This window comes from Mytilus edulis, chromosome 5 (assembly GCF_963676685.1).
Source record: "Mytilus edulis chromosome 5, xbMytEdul2.2, whole genome shotgun sequence".
Taxonomy (NCBI): domain Eukaryota; kingdom Metazoa; phylum Mollusca; class Bivalvia; order Mytilida; family Mytilidae; genus Mytilus; species Mytilus edulis.
In genome coordinates, this window is record NC_092348.1 from 56,411,702 (window position 1) to 56,439,490 (window position 27,789).

At 31.6% G+C, this 27,789-nt stretch overlaps 3 protein-coding genes across 5 annotated transcripts; 1 reads left to right on the forward strand and 2 right to left on the reverse strand.

The window, feature by feature from the left end:
* Window positions 1-1,095: 1,095 nt before the first annotated feature.
* Window positions 1,096-11,032, reverse strand: LOC139523996 (plasmanylethanolamine desaturase 1-like). The gene is made up of 5 exons (XM_071318497.1): window positions 10,837-11,032; window positions 8,840-8,959; window positions 7,634-7,725; window positions 3,504-3,722; window positions 1,096-2,196 (listed from the first exon to the last, which is right to left on the reverse strand). The coding sequence occupies exons 1-5, from the start codon at window positions 10,979-10,981 to the stop codon at window positions 1,936-1,938; spliced, it is 837 nt and encodes a 278-aa protein (XP_071174598.1). The 5' UTR covers window positions 10,982-11,032; the 3' UTR covers window positions 1,096-1,935.
* On the forward strand, window positions 11,015-27,367 carry LOC139523995 (mitochondrial ribosome-associated GTPase 2-like). 3 transcript variants are annotated; one of them, XM_071318495.1, is made up of 7 exons: window positions 11,015-11,038; window positions 14,449-14,609; window positions 18,822-18,969; window positions 20,077-20,192; window positions 24,664-24,885; window positions 25,946-26,084; window positions 26,818-27,367. In XM_071318495.1, exons 2-7 carry the CDS (start codon window positions 14,484-14,486, stop codon window positions 27,210-27,212), a joined length of 1,146 nt encoding a protein of 381 aa, XP_071174596.1. In that variant the 5' UTR covers window positions 11,015-11,038; window positions 14,449-14,483; the 3' UTR covers window positions 27,213-27,367. The 3 variants fall into 3 exon arrangements, with proteins under 3 accessions (XP_071174596.1, XP_071174594.1, XP_071174595.1); XM_071318493.1 differs by lacking the exon at window positions 11,015-11,038 and adding an exon at window positions 11,422-11,490; XM_071318494.1 differs by lacking the exon at window positions 11,015-11,038 and adding an exon at window positions 12,975-13,649 and having other exon boundaries at window positions 14,217-14,609.
* Window positions 11,848-12,600, reverse strand: LOC139525146 (uncharacterized). Its single transcript, XM_071320331.1, has one exon. The coding sequence runs from the start codon at window positions 12,598-12,600 to the stop codon at window positions 11,848-11,850; it is 753 nt and encodes a 250-aa protein (XP_071176432.1).
* Window positions 27,368-27,789: the final 422 nt, after the last annotated feature.

A 27,789-nucleotide genomic window follows, 5' to 3' on the forward strand; every position in this document is an offset into this window, starting at 1 on the left:
TATCAACAATGACCTAATATCAAATTTGCAAACAATAAATACTAGAAGAATCCCTTTTGTAAGAAAAAATCAGAATAATTGTGGGTAATTATTAACAGGTGCAAACTTTTGTACACAATTATAAATTAGTTTTTGCACTTATATATATATCCTCACTTCCAATTTGAAAACTCTACTGCAAATAAATACATGTACATCAAAATTATATAATATGTTAAGTATAAAATACATCTTCCAAATATAAAACTTTTATGTTTCACAAGTACATTTAACTTCGATTTACACTTAAAGCATAGCTAGCATTACCAGACTTACATACATGTACATGTCATGCATGTATCCATAATAAAAATGTTACCAGACTTACATACATGTACATGTATCCATTATAAAAACGTTACAAGACTAACATACACGTGCACGTATCCATTATAAAAACTTTAAGATGTACAAAATAACAAACTTCTTCATAACAAGAGAGCTAAATAACAATGAAATAAACAATTGGCAGGATTCACAACACAACATACATTGAATACGATCATTCTCATTTGTTCTGGTCAATTACTCTTAATAGAGGGTCTGGTCTAGTAAGGAGTTCTTTATTTTCTTTAAATTTTTTTTCTAGCCCAAATAAAAATATATGTGTGGTTCCAGTTACATACTTTTAAAAAATAGGGTCAGTAGGTCGGCAATTTTTTTAATTTTTTAATTTTTTTTATTTTTGAATGTCAAAATCCGGAAAAAAATCTTGTGTTTACCGAAATTGTTTCCGGTATTGTACAATGGTGGACTTCGGGCCCCAACCGGAAGTCCACCATTTTTACATGTGTTTGGTTGTAAAATAAACAGTCATATGTTTTTAGTTAATTTTGTTGCATTCTGTTATGAATTGTTGCATTTTAGCCATAACAGATACTTGTGATGGAAATTCAGATGACAGAAATCTATGAATTTAATTATTTTAATTCACAATCCTCAAATTTGATCGTTTGAAAATTTATTTTTCAGAAATGAAAAAAAAAGTTCTAGGGTCGAGGGTTTTAACTAGGGTCGGTGGGGTTACTAGAACCACACATATATTTTTATTTGGCCTTATAGATGATTTTTCTCTTTTCTTTATATTTTTGCTTATTATTTTCCATTCTTTACATTTGGCCCATTTTTCTCCATTTTCCATATATTAGCATCACATTTTTACCTTATTTTTCTCTATTCTTTACTTTTTAGGCCCCTTATTTTTAATTCTGTAAACCCCAACCAGACCCTCTTAATTTGTATTGCCCGACAGAAGTAACACATTTAAAACAGTAGAAGTTTCATGCAAGAAGATAAATAAAAAAGCCGATTTTGTTCAAGCATTCATAATGTATTAATTTAGTATTAAATGTCTTGATGAATGTCTTCAAATAGAAAGAGGTCTTTGAAAATAAGTTATAAATCCCTGAAGAGGCATCAAAAAGATCTTATCTTTTTAACTTTGATATAACATCTTGTGACTTATAGTTACAATATATACAAAAATATTCATTTACTGTTTAAAAAAAAACAAGCTGGTTTAACTTACTTACTCTTGATAAGTTTATTTTAAGTAAAGAAAAAGGTAAAAAGAAATATTTTACATGTTTTTGAACCCAAATTGCAATTAAGGCCTAAAGTTAATTTGTTTTACTCATATCGATTCTGCCTTGAATTTGATCTTCCAGTAACATGTTGTAATAATGCCCAATGTTTGCGATATAAGACTACACACTCTGTACAGAAAACTCCCAGTTTCAACACATCAATTTAATAGTATCAAAATATTTTGCACAATTCCCGTTGTCACATCAGGTGCAAAGAAAAATCTTCTAAAACAGGAAATTTTCTCAACATAAAGTTTTTCTTCTAAACATTCTGTGCTTTAATCCAATTTCATTCTAAGTTATCTTTTCCTCAATGGGTTTTGGATGCCCATTTGAAATCATCTGCTCTAGGCTTGTTTCCTGTTGCGCTCTCTATTAAGCTTTCTAGTGTAGTCCAGAACCTGATTTTCTCTAGTGGATAATTAAGCCATCCTGTCGTTATACAGAAATATGTCTCGTGAGGAGAAACATGGTGGATCCGATGATGCTTTTTGGGTAAGATAATATGATAGTCTTGCAACATAGTAATCCACTTTGGAAGTCCAAAGTAAGTATGAGACCATTTGTGAAACTGAAAAAAGAAAAGAAAATATAAAGGAAAATGGAAATTTAATTTTCCCTTCAATTTTTTTTATCATGTCATGGTTATCAATGAATAAAACTTATAAAGAAGATGCTATACTAGCAAACAACCTGGTATTTCTGTTTATTTTAGTCTTTGTTGCAGATCATACATAACTAATAGAATATAGAACTTAAGGTGGTACCTAACACTACAGGGAGATAACTCTGTAAAATCAGCAGAACGTTTTAATGACGTTGTGTTGTTAAGGGAATATTAAGCTTCTCCATGATCAAAATAAGTGTTTGTCAAACTGCTATATAACCAGTGTAATTTTTCTGATTCAACGGTTGGTTAAATTTTTTTGAAATTTTTATATATTTGTCAAAGGGTCAAAGTAAATACTTTGTCCAAATTTTAAGAAAATTAAACGAGCCAAATTGATTTTAGTCAAGGTGTTGGGTACCACCTTAATTTTCATTCTAAATGAAGTTTAAGTGTATGCTGCATTTAGTCAGAACAAGACTTTAAAAGGAATGTAATTTATAAAACCCCTCTTTCTTTACATGTCAGATAAGCTACAATAAAGGAGTATCATTCTAGGTTTCAGGGTTTGCCTATACAACACATTAGTATTAACAAGAGTTCATCACAGTTCAGGTTCAAATTTTTTTCTGTCATTTTACGATGTCCAATTGATGTAACGTATATGCATTATGCCATATATGTGATAAAATATGAACAATTTGGAAAAACGAATGTCATGAAACAGTACCTACCAACTATTCAAAATCTTCATTTGGGATTTTCAGCACATGAAGACCTCATGAATCTCTTCTACATGTTATATATTTTATAAAAGTGTTTTAACTTTTTTAAATTACATAAACTATTGTTTTGAATATTAGTAAGTATATAAATGCCATTATAACTCGTTTTAATGTATGTTTCAAAATACATGTACTGTTATTAGTTTATAAAATAGAGGATTTCAAGATTCTGATCAATACCTCTAAGTAATAAGATATCTGGAAAGCTAGCAGTTCTGATGAAATATACTACAGGAACTGAGACTTGGCAAATTAAGGGCCCAAGATGCAATGTTAAAATACAGAGAAAATTGACCACTAAATTAATAAAGATATTTTTTTTTACAGTATTAAAATATTTTAGAGTGCATATTTAATTTATCACTTATATTTGCATTACTGTTATAACAAGCATCTATGTTTTTTCATAATGCTTAAATATTCAAGCAAACATTTTGACCATAAGAAATGTGCATATAATTTTGTTTAAGCATTGGTTATGCCTACCTGATTAGTCAAACTAACAAATACTGCAATAAAAAATACATAACATTCCCAATTGTAAGTGGCTGCTATCTGTTCAGGTGACAGTGTCCAAAACTTGTATGTCATTTGAGCTAAAAATGGGACTATAACAGCAAAATTATCACCATTGGTCTCTATAAAATCATGTCTTGTGATAGAAGTTGGGTCTATATGGTGTTCTCTGAATGGTCGTATAAAACCCTAAAAATACAGATAAAGTTACAAATGTATATTGTATCAATGAAAAATCAGTTACAATATAATAATTACAATCATTTATTTTCCCATCCTCTACTATTTTAGTGCTGGCTATAACAATAATAAGATTTAATTTTCAAATTCCTAATCTTTTTTGTCAATACTTGAATCAACTATGTAATTTTATCAGATTTTTTTTAAAATGCATTTTGTTCTGTTAGCAATTGCCACCATCTTGGTTGAACAGATGAGTATTGTAAGGTATTCTGAAAATGAACTTTTGTCTTTTGTAGACAAATGTGCATCTGATGAGTTTATTTAGGACCATTTCGAAATCTCATTTTTTTAACCAAGGAGGTTATATGAGAAGGAGAGTGAACACTCTGCTTGATACAAAATTAGCATCCCCAGGATAGCAGTTCGATTAGAGAAAAATGATAAAATTATAAAGACACCGACATGTTTATCACCTACTTGACATGGCCCTCTGATGTACCGGGCTGTTACCGCGAGCAGTTCGGACTATTAGATAAATTGCATATGTCACGTGATTGTTATCAGTGACTGGGTCATTAAAGTTCAGGTGTATTTTTGGTAACAATGCAGTGTATAGGTGTTTATGATATGGAAAAAGATTTGACTCGCAATTTCAAAATCAATCGTCTGTTTACGATGAAAAAAGATAAAGAAATGACAAAGTTATGAGGGTTTAAAGGAAAGTTAGTGTGCAATTTTTATTAAACACTACATTGCTTTAAACAAAGATTTTCGCTTCACCTTTCAATTTCTGTTTATGAGAATTGGCAGGTAATAATCATAGAAAATATACGAATATGCAAAGTACTTTAGTTACGGTGACCGGTAACAACCGGAAGGAATATATTGCAATTTAAACATAGAGAAATTTATAGGGAACAACGTAAAAGTGAGTTTCTGTTGATATAAACATTGACGGCAATAAGACGGATATTCGTTTCATTTCTATTGTTAATAAGTTTACTTTTAACGTAAAATTTAAATCTTTAATTTATACTTAATAAAAAATATCACAAAATATCTTTTTAACATGTCAATAATTGTATATGCGGTCAGTTTATGACACCTCGGGTGTTTCCGTTCTTACTCAGGAATGTCATTAGGACAAAATCTCCCCCTGTGACAGGGTCGATCTCAACTAATTAAGGTAGCAATACACAGTTAGAAGTTTAGTTTCGCATTATGGCCCCTGTGAATTTTTTAAATATGAAAGTTTTTGTACAATAAAATTGATTTTTAGATAATTGAAGAATAATATAGCCTTCTTAGTGAGTTTATATGAACATTAAGATTGTTTTTAACATGTTTTATAGGCCATTTATATGATTGACAGTCCGTATTTTCCTATCCGTACCGTGCATAGGTCCATACATTATTGTAGTGTTTATCAACAAAGATTTTGCGCTCGATCTTTTCAATTCAATTTTATGGAAAAACGAGCAGATAAGCATATGATTTTTTTGGGACCACTTGATAGATATAAACCTATGGATTCAGGAAAGGTATTACTGTAATTGATTGAAATTTTCCTTTAGACCAAATTTTGGAGACTTTTGTGACATGTTCACCCCCCTTTTTTGCTATATTTTGTATCTAAGAAATGCAGATTGTTGCCATGGTTACACCCAAGAGGGATTATATTTCACCCTTATGACCATTAGAAATCAAATCTATGGAAGATTCTCTTTCTATAAGTATATACATGCATAACACACATATAAAGCCTTCTTTGTTAGACAGGAGGGGAAAGAGGGTGTTTAAAAATCATGAGTGTCAATTTTAAGTTTTTTTCCTAACTGTGTATTGCTACCTTATGGCATTTGACAAAGCAAAGAATTGCTTTTTTTTAGACAAATCATACCACAAATCTATTGATAACTAGGTTATAGATACAATTCTGAGGGAGAAACAACCTTTAGAATGACAATATATGTTAGTTTTGTTGTTTATTGTCCTTAGCAACCAATATAGACATTTTGACACAAAGACTTGGTTCCGTCATAACTTGAAACTTTATTGGCTACCCCTTGGAAAAGAAGATTGCGCGTTATGTAGAAACCTTAGAAGGGAACGCTTTATATTTTTTCATGCGACTAAATCAAATTTATTATTTTAGCAAGTATAAAGTCACAATTTAGCATGAATTAAGCCTAAATTTTTTCTCGCTATTATAAATGAATTCAGTGTTTACTAAATTTTAACCAAGGCTTTGGTATGGTAATACACAACAAAATTGACATTCTAGAGCTTAAAAATAGCTTTAACTTGTAAAATTTGTCTACTGTTAAGGTTAATTTAAGTTTTTAAACAAGAAAAGACAGGCTTAGAAGGTATAGTTTTAGAAATTTGACTAAAAAAGGAGAAAATGCACTGTTGACATGGCATGTTTCATAAAATCACTTTTTTTTGCATTTCAGTGTCAACTGCTAACCTTCATAAAATATTTATTTCTGAACCGATTTTCAAAACTAGCAGGCCAATTTGCTCGTTTTAGCTAGCAGAAAACAGAAATCCATTTAAAGTGGAATTGGGAAAAAAAATGTTAATCCTTAAGGTAGCAATACACAGTTAGAAGTTTAGTTTCGCATTATGGCCCCTGTGAATTTTTTAAATATGAAAGTTTTTGTACAATAAAATTGATTTTTAGATAATTGAAGAATAATATAGCCTTCTTAGTGAGTTTATATGAACATTAAGATTGTTTTTAACATGTTTTATAGGCCATTTATATGATTGACAGTCCGTATTTTCCTATCCGTACCGTGCATAGGTCCATACATTATTGTAGTGTTTATCAACAAAGATTTTGCGCTCGATCTTTTCAATTCAATTTTATGGAAAAACGAGCAGATAAGCATATGATTTTTTTGGGACCACTTGATAGATATAAACCTATGGATTCAGGAAAGGTATTACTGTAATTGATTGAAATTTTCCTTTAGACCAAATTTTGGAGACTTTTGTGACATGTTCACCCCCCTTTTTTGCTATATTTTGTATCTAAGAAATGCAGATTGTTGCCATGGTTACACCCAAGAGGGATTATATTTCACCCTTATGACCATTAGAAATCAAATCTATGGAAGATTCTCTTTCTATAAGTATATACATGCATAACACACATATAAAGCCTTCTTTGTTAGACAGGAGGGGAAAGAGGGTGTTTAAAAATCATGAGTGTCAATTTTAAGTTTTTTTCCTAACTGTGTATTGCTACCTAACACCCATTTACAGAAAAGTCGGTAACATTTTATGTGTAATTATCAGCTTTTGTCCTCTCTCCTCCTATAACCTCCTTGGTTAAACATACATAAGGCCTAAATTAAAATATTGTTTGTTTCCCCAATCCCGACCCTTCCAAGCTAGGTGTGTGTAGGTAGGTAGGGAAATAATTTTATTTTTCCAAAAAGCTTGAACATTATCAGACGATCCGGCAAGCCTGAAAATCCAAAATGAATAAAATAATATATGACTTAGTTTTGACAATAAAATTTGATGAGTAGCACCAATTTTGCAGGGTCGATCGGGATTGGGGAAACAAACAATATTTTATTTTAGGCCTAACTTTTGATTTATTGACAATTATATATATATATATATATGCATTTAAATCTTAAATTGCCAAGTGATTGTAATAGCTCACAGGGGCCAAATAATCTAGGTGAGCATAAAAAAAGAACCATGTACTTAAAATTAATTATCGTATGGTGATTGTGTTTTGTTTTAACAATATTTATATTGATAAATTTCAAATTTGTAGCAGGACTTGACCATAAATATACAAAATCTATCACATGAGAAGTGTACTTTGAAGAAAAAAAAACATAACATGACCTCCCATAAAGGCATTACTAACTCTGTGGTTAATTAATTATTACCTTTCCCAAGATAGGCAATTCCACTGATCCCCAAGTGTCAGCTCCCCAGTGGACCAGTCCACTAAAGAAATCTGCAGTCAGTATACCTAAAACTGAACAGAAACATTTTATTAACAAACGATGTTCATAACACGTATATCATAAACACAAAAATTCAACTATGAAAGGCACAACAACATTAAAATCTACAGATGTGAACAATTTACATATAATATTCTTATGATTGGCAACACTTGTGGGTCCATTATGTGAGTAATCCATTACATACTGTAATATATATCAATCAAGAGTGGCAAATTATCCGCACATATGACTTTTTGCTACCCTTATTCCTTCTGGCATGTGCTCAAGAATTATAGATGTTCAGTATTGACTTGACCAATAATACAGCAAGCCAGCATACATTTAACCATAAAAGCAATCTACAGGTCTGAATCATATATACAGCCAATCACAATGATCAGGTAAACAGGCTTTATAGCTTGCTCAGTTGCTGTTCGGTGGGAGCGAAAGCTCTGTATTGAAGGCCATACCTTAATCTATAATGGTATACTTTTATAAATTGTTACTTGGATGGAGAGTTGTCTCATTTGCACTCATACTACAACTTCCTATATCTATTTATGACCAACTCAAATCTTTTGGAAGTTTCATAAATGCATAAAGTATGACCTTACTTCTAATATAAACACCAAATTATCGACTGGACAAAAAAGGCTGCTGTGACAGTGAAAACCAATTAAAAAGATCCTGACATGTTTATTTTATGTTCAAGTATAAAGCTTATGATTTGATTTTTCTTTATCATGTAGCATTTAAATTTGTGTGAATGTACAGATCATTTGAGCTATTGGTAGCTATTTGTTTGTGACAATCAACTTTTCTTCTATTCTGAGACTTCAATTTTGTTAATAATGACAATCTACATATATGTCATTATGAATTTTCAAAATGATTTTAGCATATGTGTTGCTTATAAATAGTTGATTTTTTTGGTAAGAAACCGTAGGAAAACTTTATTTCAATTTTTCATTGGATCTGATCCAATTATGATGTCAATAATTTTTGTGGTATTCCAATGTAACGGTATTAATACATGGAATAGAAGATAACATATAAGATACTTGACGCAGTAGTAGAATCTGTATAAAATTTTATCATGTTTATATATGTATTCAAATTTTAAGCATTAACCAGCATACTTACTAGCTGAAACAAGTATAAAGTACCAATTTTCTGGTTGGAAATATCTAGCTAGGTTTGTGAAATTCCATATAATAAGTCCTATTGCAGTAAAAAGGCATATGGTCTCTTGTATTCTTTTCCCTGCAAAGATACATTTTTAAATTGATTAAATAAGTAAGCCTTAAATAAATTGTATTTGTATGTTGGTATGGTTATAAAACAACAATGTTTACAAATGTATAGACTGAAATTTAAAATCTGCAGAATATAAAGAAATAACATATGTATAAAGATTTTTTGCTTGGTGAAATTCTGGTCCCAGTTACCAATATTACTGACTTTATTTCCAACATTTGGTGAGTGTCATGACAAATACCAAACAGTTTAAATGGGGATTTACAATTGCCATGAGGAACAGGTAAATGGAGAGCCTAGAAGGAAGGAACAAACTCAGTCTGCAGCCCAAACATTTTTTTTATTTACAACAGCTTGTGACAATGGATACAGCAAACAACTTTTTGCAAATTTGTGCATATGATTACCACAAAGATTCACAAAATAAATATAAATATATAGATTTAATACTTTTCAGTGGCGGATCCAGAACTTTTTGTATCCAGGTGTATTGATAAGTCATTATCCTAAGGCTATTTTTTTCTTATTTTTTCTGTAGACTTGGCTTTCATTTTTTATTACCATGCATTGTCAAGCTTGCAAATTGGTAACTCATAATTGTTTCTCAGTAACTCAATGTACGATGCTGTCCCATACTGAACCTTCTGACCTTGTTTGTTTACATTCAAATTTCAATGGCGTCAAAATCATGTGATGTCAAATCGTTCTACCCATTCAAATTGCTCTACTGTCAATTAGGGTTTATTTCAGTCTACGGCAATTACGTTATTTCTTTGTGGGATATTGCTTTAAACTAGTTTGCAATAATTTGGGGTTTTATTCAACAGGAAACCTCATTTTTTTGCCATCCCTTTCGACATCAATGGAATTTTGTATGAATATTTACCTTCAGTCATGATGGTCAGAATATTGATCTTTTTATAATGAATAAAAAAAAAAATCTATGAAAAATAAATGTTAATTGTTTTTTTATTAACCTTCTCTATATTCCTGTACAAAATTATGGCATGGACATTGTTTTTTCATATAGTTTTCCTTTCATTTTGGTTGGGCTTTTTTCGCGAAAGACGTAAGGAGCATGTCATTTTAAAATTCCTAAAAATACGATTTGCTTGACCTGTATTGCCTGCCACAAGGCTGATGACGTTGAATGGAATGTACACAAAGCAATGGAGGTCGGAAGTGGGATTTTGTGAAGTTCTAGAATGTTTTCAGACATTCGGAAGTCGGAATTGAAACAGGCATTAGAAAATTGGCATTTTTTAGCAATAATTGAGAACAACAATGAAAACTTACCTTTAGAAATGTTTATTTATTCAAAAGTGCAGAAAAAACGTATTCTGCACTGTCTTTCTACGCCGGAAGTAGCGTAGTGACGTCAATGCGTAGTTTTCCTGTGTGTTAAGTTCAAACACAAATGCCTAACGAACTAACAAGATGACCGATTTTAGACTACGGTAGGTCACTTAGGGGGGGGCTGACTGACCTAACGGGGCCCCGCTCCAGTCACGCTTCAGTGATTCACTATATAATCAACAAAATTTTTCCATGGATCCGCCTATGCTTTTTCACAAGTAACAACAGCCTCATGAAATTTTTATATATTGTGTAATCAGAGATGTTGGAATCCAGTGTTTCAAGATACTAGTGACACAATAGAAACTTTTTTATCATATATCCCGGGTCTACTATGATCTGGGAACAACATAGATATATTATTCCGGGTCTACTATGATCTGGGAACAACATAGATATATTATTCCCAAGTATGCTGAATGTTTGCAGTGCAGCAAAGGTCGTAAAATCAACAAGCATCCTGAATACCGTACGTGAGGAGTTGCATAAGCATAGATTTAACAGCTAAATCTGGTGATATACTTTACCCATTGTATATTGACCAGCCAATTCCTTGGCACCAGCATGCTGAGGTCCCCATCTGGGTTTTTCTGTGACAACGGATTCATTGGAGTTGGGGTCATCCTCCAACATAGATTTCATCAAAATCTCGTCTTCCTTTTTGACGACCATGTTGTTGCTCTGTTGATCGTTACCTTTGACCTCATCGTATGACAGCACTATTCTGCAGTAAATATTTTTGATAATTCGTTTTTTTCTTATTATTCTTATGTCTTTAATATTAATCATTATTAATTCTTATCAAATATCAATCAGGAGATACATGGTTTATTATACAAAATAACAATAAAACGTAATTTTTTTATAAACAGGTAAAGTGTTCATTTCATGATTGTTGTACTGTCAACGTATATTTATTCCGCCTAACAGAAGTTCCACTAGAAACTTTATTATAAACAATGTCATAATACCTATTCCTGTTGGAACAAATATTCTATACTATTTATTCCGTTAGGAACATATACTGTAATATATATTCCTGTGGAAATAATATTCCAGAAAATTTATTCCTTTTGGAACTTATATTATGAAGGAACTTATATTCCGTGACAGTACAACTTGTACCAGTTCACCAGACAGCATTGTTAATGCTAAACAGTTGTTAGTGAAGCATGATCTGGGTATTTGATGAAGATATTATGCTATAAGCTCATTCTCAATATCAGTCTACGATAAAATAATCAGCTAAAAAACAGTAGACAGACTAATTTTAATGAAATCAAGGAAATATAATTTGTATCTATAATTTATATTTATATAATTCGTCTAAACATCAGCCCAACAATGTTAGATCTGTAAATTTGCTTTCGCAATTTTTTTGTTCTCCCCTCGCGGGGATTCAAACTCATGCTACTTAAATATCGTGACACCAAATCACCTGCACTCTATCCGACGCGCTAGACCACTCTACCACTCAACCACCTGGGCTGCACAACAATAAAGCTTTTGGTGGCCGGGTGTTACCTTTCTCGTCAGTTTTAATATAGCGTCGTAATACAGTATGTAATATATTTGCTACGGCATTTCTTTGCGATATGTCCTTTCTTTTTACAGCTGTGGCATTTTGCATCCTTAAACCTGCATTCAGCGGCTAAGTGATTTCCTCCACACCGGTAACAATCTCCTTGTTTCGAATTTCCAGAGTTGTTTCTTGTATATGATTTTGAAACTTTATTGATTTGTTTCTGAAAGGTTCCATTTGTCCCACTCGCTTGGATGTCCTGTGCATTCTTCTCTGCAGTCTCCATAGCGGTAGCAATTTCCAATGCCTTTTCAAATGTTAAATTCGGCTCTGCTAACAGCCTCCTCTGTATGCGGTCACTCTTTATCCCGACGACTAACCTGTCACGTAACATCGCATTTAACGTGTCACCATAATTACAGTGTTCTGTCAGACTTCTTAGTGCTGCAATAAATGTCCTCACTGACTCATCGCTGTGTCTTGTTCTACTGTTAAATTTAAATCTCTGAATGATTTCTGATGGTACTGGATCTCGGTGGTCCTTCACTAGTTTTGTTAAATCGGCCAGTGACTTCGTTCCTGGTTTGGCTGGTGCTAATAAATCCCTTATTAATTTGTAGATATTCTTCCCACATACACTTAAGAAAATATCCCTTTTCTGGTCTTCTTCGTCTATCTCATTAGCATTAAAATAATGTTCCATACGTTCTACATATTGTGTCCAATCTTCGGATTCATCAAAAGAGTCTAATTTCCCGTAAGTCGGCATTCTCACTTGTAGAAATTCACATTTATTTTAATATTCAGTTTTTTTCCTCGTCGCCAAAATGTGTAATATCTTTGATAGGTAATAATACAATCCAGTTTCTATAACTAATTTATTAACAAGTACATCGTTTGATGGTCAGACTACAGAATGACAACATGTGTATAAGAACTTCAATTGATCTATTTAATTACATGTTTATTTAAGAATGTGCAGACATGTGAGAGTTGCTGATCTGTCAATTATAATTACTGTAGCAGATGATACGGTAATAAAGTGAGGTGAACTTTATAACACAGTACATGATATATAAGGCATGAAGATGGAATTATTACAGATCATCTGAAATATCTATTGTATATATAGTATACAAGTGACTATACTAATCCTTGATGACATATGTATATCTTTATATATTGTGACATATAAATTACTGTCTTTACTTGTATGCATGTTTCCTTTTAATATTAATGATATCAAACAAAATTTTAATGATGCCATCCTTAAATTCGCAATTAAATTTTTAATCATTTTATCTCAAAACATGGTGAGTTTTCCTAAATCTGGATTGATAGATTTGTTGCATGCATACATGATCTTTCCAATTCTTCATGGAAAAATTGATCTCATAATGCAAATATCTTAGCATATGTCCTTTGACATGTTTCCACACAAATAACCCCAGGTCTGAACGATGTTGCAGTTCATAATACCAAAATCGGAATCTTGTGTATTGATCAACAAGATTGGTTTAAAACAAAATCCACGCTTCTAATACAGAGGTATTTTAATTAATACGTCAAACCTCTTGAATTATTAAACAATGTGATATATAATTGTCTTTCAAAATTTGCAAATAAGAAATGTCTTGTTCATGAAAATCAAAGCTCAATTGAATAGTTAGGTTTCGATTTGACGTAGTTTGAGTTATTTACCTTGGCAGTGACCATTCAGGGGGTCATTAACTGTTGATTTCCTTATTTACATACAACAATGTAAAATCAACCGTTTCTCTATAGAAATTAAACATGAACATGTAAACTTACTTTAAAGTCATATGAAACCTCAAATTAAAAAAAAAATATGCATATGTTTTTTAATACTAAATAGATAGTTTTCATTATTCAACTTATGTACATATACTTTTTTCTGAGGAAAATTCTTTAATTTGTCCACATTTAGAAGAAGTTTACTTATTTTTATTTGCTTGCTGCCAGGAAGCAATTCGCCGACATATTTTCCGTATGCATAGTGACCTAAGCGTGACCCTCCTCGTAAAAATCCGGTGATAGCAATACGCATGGATCTGTCATTAAAAATAAACAATTACCTGATTGTATATCTTAAACACGTGCTAAATACCCATGCTTTTTCTTGATTATTTACTATAAGGTGACAATCGGTAAACTTCGGCTTCATAACACGTCATTTAATGAGTAGCCATATTTGTTAAATCATATCAGACAGATAGAAAAAAAAATTGACGATTATACGATATATTTGCGTTAAAAATGATAAAATCGTGCACAGAGGACTAAGTTTATGATATATACATGCATTGGTTCAAGAATTGGATGAACATTATTTTTCACCAGTCACTCTTTTCTTATGACTTTAAGACTGGTTTTATAATCTTAATTATTTAATTAATTTCTTCGTGGGCAACAAAAACACAAATGTTCATTTTGATCTCCAACTTTGAAATTTCAAATGTGAAGCCAATCATATGCAGCCCATGTTTTATTGGAATAACAACATCTGTCTTTCTTTTTCAAAGCTTCAATGTCATATAAGAATAGTGTTATGAACTCTATACAAACAATATATAAAATAGTTATGTTTTTATTTCAGAGCTCACAGTGTTGACAATTTAAGATAAGAAGAAAATGGCAAATGCAGGATATTTGTTGACATACAGCAAAATTTCTATGTATTTCAAAAGAGATATGGCTCGGCTGATGTCAACTGCTCAACCATTGAAACCTCACAAGGCCAAGTCTAAAATCAACAGAGTAAGAATACAGTATGATTTTGTTCTTTGATTCACTAAGATTAAATATCAATGTCAACTATTATTTGATTGGCCATCAGATTAAGAAAACACCAGTTTGAATATGAGCGTCTGGAAAGAGGTTTACAGAATACAGAATAATGAGCAAGAAATAAAGAAAATTTTGTAGTATAATTGGGTGCTAAATTATAAAGAATAGAGAATAATAGGCATTAAGGCAGATTCCAAAAAAGATTAAGTTGAAAAATTCCCAAAAATATGTTTAACAAAATCAATACCAATGAAGTTCTGTTTTGGAATACATGTTATACTTATATAAGTAAACACTTGTTGACAAAAAATAGATCTATTCACATTATATTTTTTAAATAAAGAACACCTTAAAAAAATGTTGCTATCATAACAAAATTGACAGACATTTTGATAGAACTTTCTCATGTTAGCAACACAAACAATCTTGATATTTTCAGTATTTTCAGATTGGATGTATATCTTGCTTAAATATGAAAGGCAAATTGGAATAAAACATTTCTTAAGATCTGCACCAATAAAAAAGGAATTGTAATAACTTTAAAAAAGGATTATCTTGGAGTTGCTAACATAAGATTTGACAGACATTATTGTTGCTGACAGTGGCATAGCCAGGGTTGAAATGATGTGGATGCCTTCGCCAAGCAGAGCGATGCGAATTGTTTTTGGACTATATATATATATTTTATGCAGAAAATTATATTTTTTCAGACATTGTTCCTGTAAGCACTTTTGCTCACATAGAATCCGACACTGGTTAGATTTTTGTTTAATTTCAAAATACCCACCAATTCATATAATTATATTTCAAACATAATTTTAATGTTTTCTCGAAATTCTCGAAACTGAATGTAATTCATAATTTATTTATTTGATGTAAATAAAGGCAACAGTAGTATACCGCTGTTCAAAACTCGTAAATCTATGGACAAAAAACAAAATCGGGGTAACAAACCAAAACTGAGGGAAAACGTATTAAATATAAGAGGAGAACAACGACACAACATTAAAATATAACACACAGAGAAACAGGCTAAGCATTAGACAAAATCCGATGAGAATAACAAATATAACATCAAAACCAAATACATGAATTTGGGATAGAAAAATACCGTAACACGTCTTATAGTAATGTGAATTCACACTAAAATATAAGAGAAAACAAACAACACAACGGAAACACAACGTAAAAATGTTACACACACAGAAACGAACTATGATATAACAATGGCCATTTTCCTGACTTGGGACAGAACATTTATAGAAAAAAATGGTGGGTTGAACCTGGTTGTGTGGCATGTCAAACCTCGCACTTCAATGGCAATGTTAAATATAACATTAAAATGACAACATAATATTACAGGACTACAATACAAATAAATAAATAAGAAACACATGAATAATAGATCATAAAAGGCATCAGGTTTAAAATTCAATAAACCAAAACGAGCCTCGTCCACAGACATTATTGTTGCTAATATAAGAATTTACCAGTGACGCCCAGATATAAAAGTTCGAAAGTCAAAAAAAGTACAAAATTGTACAGCACTGAGGATCAAAAGTTGAAAAAGGTTGTGCCAAATACGGCAAGGGTTTTCTGCTTGTGATAAGAACATCCCAAAAGTTTCCCACCAATCTTAATATTTGAAGTCTCATAAATGGCCCCATCACAGCGGTACTTCTGTATAAAGGAACTGAAGTGATTCCCTTTCCTAGCATTTCGCAAAAAACGGCCCTATCACAGCGGCACTTAGGAATATAGGAACTGAAGTGACCCCATTAACGCGTCGCAGGGGACATCATCGAAACACCTGGTGTCCGTCCATCCGGTCTTGTTTGCACTCTCATGTGTACAATTCTTGCCAAATTTTTATATCATCAGCAATGACAATTTTGAAAATAAGTCCTAAGCTTTGACCTTTTGAAACATAAATTATAACAGAAATCCCATTGCATTTTCTCTAAATGTACATTATGAAATACAATTTTAACAGGCTTATATAAGTACCTACAATGATGTGGCAAGATTTTATGAACATGTTGCTATCATAACATTTATTGACAGTCGAGCATCTAATAAGCAAGATTTTTGAAATTGAAAAAAATATATCACAGATGTTTTTAAAAAAAGAAAAGCAAAAGATTTTGAAACAGGGATGTTTGAATAATCAGACTACATTAATAAAAACCATTATACCAGTGTCAACTTAAAGCATTGTAAAACATAAACCTTGTGTCAAAAAATGGGAAGTAATTTCCGTCAGCCATATCACATTTTTAGCTCACCTGGCCCGAAGGGCCAAGTGAGCTTTTCTCATCACTTGGCGTCCGGCGTCGTCCGTCGCCTTTAACTTTTACAAAAATCTTCTTTTCTGAAACTACTGGGCCAAATTAAACCAAACTTGGCCACAATCATCATTGGAGTATGTAGTTTACAAAATGTGTCCGGTGACCCGGCCAACCAACCAAGATGGCCGCCATGGCTATAAATAAAACATAGGGGTAAAATGCAATTTTTGGCTTATAACTCAAAAACCAAAGCATTTAGAGCAAATCTGACATGGGGGATAAATTGTTAATCAGGTCAAGATCTATCTGCCCTGAAATTTTCAGATGAATCGGACAACCCGTTGTTGGGTTGCTGCCCCTGAATTGGTAATTTTAGGGAAATTTTGCTGTTTTTGGTTATTATCTTGAATATTATTATAGATAGAGATAAACTGTAAACAGCAATAATGTTCAGCAAAGTAAGATTTACAAATAAGTCAACATGACCAAAATGGTCAATTGACCCCTTTAGGAGTTATTGCCCTTTATAGTCAATTTTTAACAATTTTTCGTAAATCTTAATAGCAATCTTTTACAAAAATCTTTTCCTCTGAAACTACTGGGCCAAATTAATCTAAACTTGGCCACAATCATCTTTGGGGTATCTAGTTTTAAAAAATGTGTCCAATTTCCTGGCCATCCAACCAAGATGGCCACCATGGCTAAAAATAGAACATAGGGGCAAAATGTAGTTTTTGGCTTATAACTCAAAAACCAAAGCATTTAGAGCAAATCTGACATGGGGTTAAATTGTTTATCAGGTCAAGATCTACCGGTATTTGCTCTGAAATTTTCAGATGGATCGGACAACCTGTTGTTAGGTTGCTGCCCCTGAATTGGTAATTTTAAGGAAATTTTGCCGTTTTTTGTTATTATCATGAATAATATTATAGATAGAGATAAACTGTAAACAGCAATAATGTACAGCAAAGTAAGACCTAAAAATAAGTCAACATGACCAAAATGGTCACTTGACCCCCTAAGAAGTTATTGTCCTTTATAGTCAATTTTTAACAATTTTCATAAAATTTGTAAATTTTTACTAACATTTTCCACTGAAACTACTGGGCAAAGTTCATTATAGATAGAAATAATTGTAAGCAGCAAGAATGTTCAGTAAAGTAAGATGTACAAACACATCACCATCACCAAAACACAATTATGTCATGAATCCATCTGTGTCCTTTGTTTAATATTTACATAGACCAAGGTGAGCGACACAGGCTCTTTAGAGCCCCTAGTTCAACTTGTTTTGATCATTTCTACTTTTAATGGAAACAAGCATATCCAATAATTGGTCTTCTTGTTTTATTTAACATAACTATTCAATAAAACATTCAAATATTATCATTCAAATAACAGTTAGTATTGTTTTTCTTAATTTGTTCTTAAATTTTTGATGGAAATTTTCTTTTCTTTATGGAATCTGCCCAAAATTAAAGAATAGATAAAACAATGAGGTGTTAAAAAAGGATAAAATAGAGAATGATGGACCAAAAATTAAGAATAGACAAAAATGAACAAAAAATGACTTGAGCAAATTAACCTTAAAAAAATACAGAAATGAGTATCTCACATCCAGACCCCAGATTTGAATAAAAAAGGGAATTGATCTTTAATTACCCACAAGCAAAAACATCTAAAGTAAAGATTTATTTTAACTATTTCTTGTGATTTCTTAGATTTCAGAGTTATATAACATTTTGTATAATTTGATCTCTCATATGACAAGAAATGTGATAGTAGATTTTTATAGTTTTTTATATGACCTGGCTTAAAAGAAGCCCATCATAATTTGCTTATTTTGTATCATTCTGTACAATGGATGAACTAATATACTTTAATACTTTTTCAGAAAACATTTTTTGTGGATTTCAAAAAAGTAAAAGTGACAGGTGGAGCAGGAGGCAATGGAGTTATGTGTTTTACTAGCGCAAAGAATAAAGAATTCTGTGGTCCTGACGGAGGAGATGGGGGAAATGGAGGCCATGTTGTTCTCAAAGGTAGGTCATGTTCTCAAAGGTAGGCCATGTTCTTCTAAACAGTAGGTCATGTTGTTGTCATAGGGAGGCCATATTGAAACAGGGCCATTTCAAGCTCTAAAAAGTATCAGTATGAAGTAAGTTAACTAAGTAAGTAATTACTTTATTTAAAGAGGGTGACTCAATTAGCTTTCCCTAATCTACCTTGAGGCCCTCACAGAAGTAAAATAGAGACTGCAGATTAAATTAGTTTATTTTTTGTAATTGTATTTTAATTTTTCATGATATCAGTTTGTAATTTACAGCGCAATTTTCATGCTTTATTTTTTTTTTTGAGGGGGGGCTTAATTTTTATATACATATTATACATCCCACACATTTATTAGACAACAATTCAATTATGCAAACTACTTAAACAAAATAATACTGACATTATTTTCTATGCTTCATTGGAGTATTAACCTATCGGAGTATACCACTTTTTAGACAGTCATACTGACCTATATTTCATGCCTGACTGAAGCATTGTGGTATGGGAGCTTTTATATCTCTATTTAGCTTCCATACTAAATCTGCGTACTGAGAAAGTCACTGGAGTTTAGCAATTTATAAATAGGGGATTTCCATAGTAACCTAACTGAAAATAAGGATATGTGGTATAATTGTCAGTGAGTCAACTATCCATCAGACTTCAAAGGACAAAGATGAAAGCAATTACAGATCATCATACAGCCTTCAATAGTGAGAAAAACTCATACTGTTAAGTCAGCTTTAAAAAGCCTGACTTAAAAAAATGAAACAATTAAAACATGGAAAACTAATGGCTTAATTTATACAATGCAATTTACGAAATATAATAGATAAGATCCAACGACAACCTATAAATTTCAAGTGCCTACATTGAGATGCACAAAAGAATGTGGTGGGGTCTCACCTTAGTTTCTAGAAATAATTTTCTATATCAAATGAGAAGCATGATATGAAAAATTATCAGAAAAAAAATCAAAGGGAAAATACACAAAATAGCGATAAGAATGTTTTTTATATTCATGGAAAGTAGCTGTTGGTCAAGGAAGTCAGATTACAAGACATTGTCAGAATTACATAACATGTTGTCTTTATATGCAGCATCCAAGGATATCAGGTCACTTAATCATCTACTAACAGTTATAAATGGTAACACTGGTGTAAAAGGAAGGTCCAAGAATTGTCATGGAAAAAATGCTGAACATTTATATGTTAAGGTAATTTACCATTGAGTTTACATAGAAAAATATAGACTGCCATGTCTTTAGAAATTGGAAAGAGGGAGTATCCTTTTGTTATTCTTATCACAGTTTTCTAATTTGGGGAAAAACAAAATGTATAACAAGTTTTTTAAGCATCAGAGTGAATATGTTATTTGTTTAATAAATGTTTAAGAGAGTGCTCTTTACCGTCATTCCTCAAATTGTCATTTTCTGCTACTGTTAGAGACATATAGGTTAGAATATTATCACGATTTGAAAAGAAATCCTTATGATAAGTAGTTAGAGATGTATAATAATTGTAAATAGTTGAATTTTTTTTCATCATCACTAAGAAAATGAATATTTTATCATCCTGCACCTTAAGGTACAGTTAAGGGCATACGATACAGTTTTGATCCCGTATTTACAGTTTGATGAAAATTTCCATATAGGCTTTTTATTGCCTGATTAAATCAAATATGTAATAAAAAATATACCTCCATGTGCTACTTTTTGAGTTAAATAAGGTCGAAATTTTGTATATTTGGTCAAAATTCGGATTTGTGGCCGTATTTTTTCTTTCGAAAGAAAGACATAACTTTTTTGTTTTAAAACATAAACACAAATTGTTTTTTGTTAAATAATTTGTAATTTCTGTATTTTATAAGTATCCTAAAAAATTATGCTTTTTATACGACCGCAAAAATTTTAATTTTTTGGTCGTATATTGCTATCACGTTCGCGTCGTCGTCGTCTTGCATCGTTGTCTTGGGTCGTCGTCGTCCGAATACTTTTAGTTTTCGCACTCTAACTTTAGTAAAAGTGAATAGAAATCAATGAAATTTTAACACAAGGTTTATGACCACAAAAGGAAGGTTCGGATTAATTTTGGGAGTTGAGGTCACAACAGTTTAGGAATTAGGGGCCAAAAAGTGGCCCAAATAAGCATTATTTTTGGTTTTTGCACCATAACTTTAGCAAAGTAAATAGAAATCTATGAAATTTAAACACAAGGTTTATGACCATAAAAGGAAGGTTGGGTTTGATTTTGGGAGTTTTGGTCCCAACAGTTTAGGAATAAGGGGCCCAAAGGGTCCAAATTGAACTATGTTTGATTTCATCAAAAAATGAATAATTGGGGTTCTTTGATATGCCGAATCTAACTATGTATGTAGATTCTTAATTTTTGGTCCCGTTTTCAAATTGGTCTACATTAAGGTCCAAAGGGTCCAAAATTAAACTTAGTTTGATTTTAACAAAAATTGAATCCTTGGGGTTCTTTGATATGCTGAATCTAAAAATGTACTTAGATTTTTATACGACCGCAAATTTTGAAAAAAATTTCGTCGTATATTGCTATCACGTTGGCGTCTGCGTCGTCGTCGTCGTCGTCGTCGTCCGGCGTCCGAATACTTTTAGTTTTCGCACTCTAACTTTAGTAAAAGTGAATGGAAATCTATGAAATTTTAACACAAGGTTTATGACCACAAAAGGAAGGTTGGTATTGATTTTGGGAGTTTTGGTCCCAACATTTTAGGAATTAGATGCCAAAAAGGGCCCAAATAAGCATTTTCTTGGTTTTCGCACTATAACTTTAGTTTAAGTTAATAGAAATCTATGAAATTTTGACACAAGGTTTATGACCACAAAAGAACGGTTGGGATTGATTTTGGGAGTTTTGGTCTCAACAGTTTAGGAATTAGGGGCCAAAAAAGGGCCCAAATAAGCATTATTCTTGGTTTTCGCACAATAACATTAGTTTAAGTAAATAGAAATCAATGAAATTTAAACACAATGTTAATGACTACAAAAGGAAGGTTGGTATTGATTTTGGGAGTTTAGGTCCCAACAGTTTAGGAATTAGGGGCCAAAAAGGGACCCAAATAAGCATTTTTCTTGGTTTTCGCACCATAACGTTAGTATAAGTAAATAGAAATCTATGAAATTTAAACACAAGGTTTATGACCATAAAAGAAAGGTTGGGTTTGATTTTGGGAGTTTTGGTCCCAACATAATAAGGGGCCCAAAGGGTCCAAAATTAAACTTTTGTTTGATTTCATCAAAATTGAATAATTGGGGTTCTTTGATATGCTGAATCTAACTGTCATGACTGTATGTAGATTCTTAACTTTTGGTCCCGTTTTCAAATTGGTCTACATTAAGGTCCAAAGGGTCCAAAATTAAACTAAGTTTGATTTTGACAAAAAATGAATCAGTTAGGTTCTTTGATATGCTGAATCTAAAAATGTACTTAGATTCTTGATTATTGGCCCAGTTTTCAAGTTGGTCCAAATCGGGGTCCAAAATTAAACTTTGTTTGATTTCATCAAAAATTGAATAAATGGGGTTCTTTGATATTCCAAATCTAACTGTGTATGTAGATTCTTCATTTTTGGTCCTGTTTTCAAATTGGTCTACACTAAAGTCCAAAGGGTCCAAAATTAAACTTAGTCTGATTTTAACAAAAATTGAAATCTTGAAGTTCTTTGATATGCTGAATCCAAAAATGTACTTAGATTTTTTATTATGGGCCCAGTTTTCAAGTTGGTCCAAATCAGGATCTAAAATTATTATATTAAGTATTGTGTAATAGCAAGTCTTTTCAATTGCACAGTATTGCGCAATGGCAAGAAATATATAATTGCACAATATTGTGAAATATCAAATTTTTTTTTAATTAGAGTTATCTTTCTTTGTCCAGAATAGTAAGCAAGAAATATCTAATTGCAAAATATTGTGCAATAGCAAGATTTTTTTTTAATTGGAGTTATCTTTCTTTGTCCAGAATCAACTTAAATCTTTGTTTTATACAATATACAATGTATATTCACTTTTTACTACCAACTGATAAATTAAAATAATCTTTACCATTCAGTGATAACAAGCAGTTTTTTTACATCTTAATATTTTATGATGTATTTAAATGAGTAGTTATTGTTGCAAACTCCATTCGAAATTTTAATTGAGATTAGTTTTGGAATAAGGGAAAGGGGGATGTGATTAAAAAAATTGGGTTCAATTTTTCTCATTTGAAATTTCATAAATAAAAAAGAAAATTTCTTCAAACATTTTTTTGAGAGGATTAATATTCAACAGCATAGTGAATTGCTCTAAGAGAAACAAAAATTTTAAGTTCATTAGAACACATTCATTCTGTGTCAGAAACCTATGCTGTGTCAACTATTTAATCACAATCCAAATTTAGAGCTGAATCCAGCTTGAATGTTGTGTCCATACTTGCCCTAACCGTTCAGGGTTCAACCTCTGCGGTCGTATAAAGCTACGCCCTGCGGAGCATCTGGTTAATTATTGGCCCAGTTTTCAAGTTGGTCCAAATGGGGGTCCAAAATTAAACTAAGTTTGATTTTAACAAAAACTAAATTCTTGGGCTTCTTTGATATGCTTTATCTAAACATGTACTTTGATTTTTGATTATGGACCCAGTTTTCAAGTTGGTCCAAATCAGGATTCAATATTATCATATCAAGTACTGTGCAATAGCAAGAAATTTTCAATACACCTTATCGCTATTTGTCCGCCATTACTGGATATCACACAGGTTCCCGTAAAATTTTGACGTCATAATATAAAATATCTGACGCCACAATGGAAAAGTGATTGTTGTGTGCGTCAAAAGTTCAAGCGGCCGGGTCAGCCGGGATTAGCGATAAGGTGTATTGCACAGTATTGCACAATAGCAAGAAATATCTAATTGCACAATATTGTGCAATAGCAATTAATTTTCAATTGGAGTTATCTTTCTTTGTATAGAATAGTAGTTGAATCAACTTTAATCATTGTTTTATACAATATACAATGTATTTTCATTTTTACTACCAACTGATATTTGATTCACTAATAAAATTGGTCCACATTGAGGTCTACAAAGTTTAAAATTAAACATTACTTGATTTCATCAAAAAATTAATTTTTAGAATTCTATAATATCCTGAATATAATCATATCTCCAAATTAAAAATTTTAAATTCTAATTTTCATTTCTTAAACCAAATTCATAATGTGACATAAACCTATGTTGTGTCAACTATTTAATCACAATCCACATTTATAGCTGTATCAAACTTAAAAGTTGTGTCCATACTTGTCCCATCTGTTCAGGGTTCTACATCTGCGGTCGTATAATGCTGCGCATCAATTACAAGTTGTCCAAAAAAAAGATAAATTCAAATTCTAAAATTGCCATTGTTTTATGTCTACAAATTTTATGTAAGTTTTTAATCATATCACCATAGTTAAGAATATTTTATGATTTCATCGTGTGACTAGTGTGTATTCAATGATATGGGATCTGTAGAAACATAAGATCTCAGTAAAAGTACCTTTTGGGTTCCATGTTATAAGTAACGGAAACATCATGGTCTTGTCAATGATTGATCACATGATCTGTTATAATATCGAATTTTTAATTCATATTATATAATGGTGTTTAATTTCTCTTTTTTTTCTTCTTCCTTGCTTTCAATAGGTTCCTCAAGGTACAATAGTCAGGAATGAAGAAGGAAAAATGTTGACCAGTCTTGATGAAGAACATGATTATTATATTGCTGCAAGGGGCGGATCTGGTGGGCGGGGCAACAGGTTTTTCTTGACTGACACAAACACAGCACCAGCAAAAGCTGAATTGGGTGCTGAAGGAGAAAGTAGACAGTTAATGCTTGAACTAAGGATAATGGCAAATGCAGGACTGGTAATTAAATTGATGAGACAGATATTTTTTTATATTTTTTATACTGTGGTTATTATTCTTTTGATACCAATTTTCATGTATTTCATTGTTATAGATAAACTCAACATAGATACCAGGACTAAATTTTGTACATACGCCAGACACACGTTTCGTCTACAAAAGACTCATCAGTGACGCTCGAATCCAAAAAAGTTTAAAAGGCCAAATAAAGTACGAAGTTGAAGAGCATTGAGGATCAAAATTCCTAAAAGTTTTGCCAAATCCAGCTAAGGCATTTTATGCCATAGTGAACCAAGAAATTATGTGTTTAACAAATTTTTATAAGGTTATATGCAGATTTGGAAAAACCATGAAATCAAATATCCAGGAAAATGAAAGTTTTCCTTAATCCATGAAATTAGGTACCCACAAAAATAAATGAATCCACAGTATCTTACATAAAGTTAAATAGAATTATCTGTATATCAGATTAAGAGATTTTTGTTTGTAAGTAAGTGAAAAATAAACGCAGACAGAAATGCCTAGTTAAGTCCAAAATAGACTAAAATTTTCAATAATATGCAACACATGACAGACTTTTAACAGCTGATATCAATTATAAAATCAACGATTTTCATGAAAAAGCAAATAGTTTCCCCATTTCTCAAGCTTTTTTGTCAAAAAAATTTCATAAACATATATCAATTTTCAATTGTTTTACATTTACTTTCTTTTATCTGTTTCAATGACATTATGCAGAAAGGTTGGTTATATCAATATTTGTCCTTTTTTCCAATCAGTTTCTCATCACTTGAATTTGCCAAAATATGCTCGAAGAGTATTATCATTTTAAAATGAATAAAAAAACAAATAAAGATTAAATAATGATAATGTCTAATGCAGGTCTCATATTTGGAAATACATTGATTTGTCTGGGTTTTTTTTGGTTCTTTTTTTACAAAATTTTTGTTTTTCATCAATTTCTGCGCACACCAAATGTAACATTTTTACTTGACAAAATAATAAGAGTTATAATCACTTATACTGGTTACAAATTTTAAGCCTGTTTATTTTTTTTCAGATTGGCTTTCCAAATGCAGGAAAGTCCACACTTCTGAGGGCTATTTCTAGAGCTAAACCAAAAGTTTCACCCATTCCATTTACTACAATGAATCCACACATTGGGATGGTTGGTTATGATGATTACATACAAATAGCAGGTAATTATTTTGGATAATTTTAAGAACCCAGCATACTCAGCTATCAGTGGCGGATCTAGGGGGAGGGTTCCGAGGGTTGGAAGTTGGAACCCCCTTTTTTTTTTATGATCAATGCATTTGAATGGGAACATACAGTTGGAACCCCCCTTTTAAAATGTCTGGATCCTCCCCTGTATATTATGTAATTATGTTAGAGAATACTGAATCAATTGTGCTATAGAAAAAAATCAAATTAAAATCTATATGACTTTTATGACCAAAATAACAAAAGTGAAATGGAAACATTACACATCAAAAAGACATCTAAACATGTAGTTTTAACAATAAATTGATTATGTAAGCAAACAAACTTCCTCTAAAACAGGTAATGCTATCAGGTTTTCTGAAATGGTAATTCATTGATTTCTGCTAGTCAAAGATTTGGTTTTGGTTAGGTTTTCCCTATCGGCAGTCAATTTCACTCTTAGCATGCCCTGTATGAAATATCGGTAACAAAAAAACCCATATCAAATACACAAAAAAATCTTTAGAAGTTAATTTTTTAAAATTATTAGGTGAACAATTCATCGAAGAATATTTGAATATTATCACATAGTTGCTTTTCCAACGTTTAATAAATATCTATCCTTTTTGGGTTATAGAGAATGTTTTAGAAATTTCACCATTTATATATGTAGTAAATTAAAACTAATACATCTGATATAATGTTACACATAATTATTTTCACCTACAGTTGCAGATATTCCAGGCTTGATTAAAGATGCACACAAAAACCGTGGACTAGGAATTTCATTTTTGCGCCATATTGAAAGATGTGCCTGTCTATTGTATGTTATTGATTTATCAGTGAGTGAACCATGGACACAATTAAATGATCTGAAATATGAACTTGATCAGTATAAACCAGGACTATCAGACAGACCTCATGCAGTGATTGGTAATAAGATAGACCTTCCAGGAGCAAAAGATAATTTAAGAGAATTGACTTTAGCCATTAATTTGCCTGTGTATCCAGTCTCGGCAAAACATAAAATAGGCATAGATTCGTTATTGACACATTTAAGATATATGTATGATAAATATGGAGCGAAAGAAGACATCGAGGAAGATTCTAATTTGGTGACATGAAATTGTTATTTGATGGATTCAAAATTTATTGATGATGATTTTGTAATACAGTAATACATACATGTTTTAAATAAGTTTGCAATTCTTTTATTATGCATTTTGTACTGATGTAAATTTGAACAATTTAAATATAAAACTCACTTCAGCATGACTAATGATAGTCACTACTTACTTAAAAGCAATACTTGTTTAATACAGTATACTATAATTCCTATGTTGTGTGTAGTAAAATAATAAAAAACTACTGAACTCCAAGGACAGTTGAAAACAAATTCCTGTAAGCTGAAATTTCATTGGTCAACCTCAGTAAAACTGGAAAGTGAACACATCAATTCATGTTGTTTTGTAAAATTTTGAGTAGAAATTCTTTTACAGACACAATAGTTTTTAAATTACTTATCATATTAAGATGACAGTAATTAGGCATTCCATTAATTGGGGGTCTCATTGGGGGGTTCCGATCCCAGATCCCGCTTACTGTTTTGTCAGATTCCTGTATCCCGCTTACACTATGTATGTAAGCAATTCTCATTTTTTTGTCATTTCCCGCGTCACGCTTAGACGCCAATGAGACCCA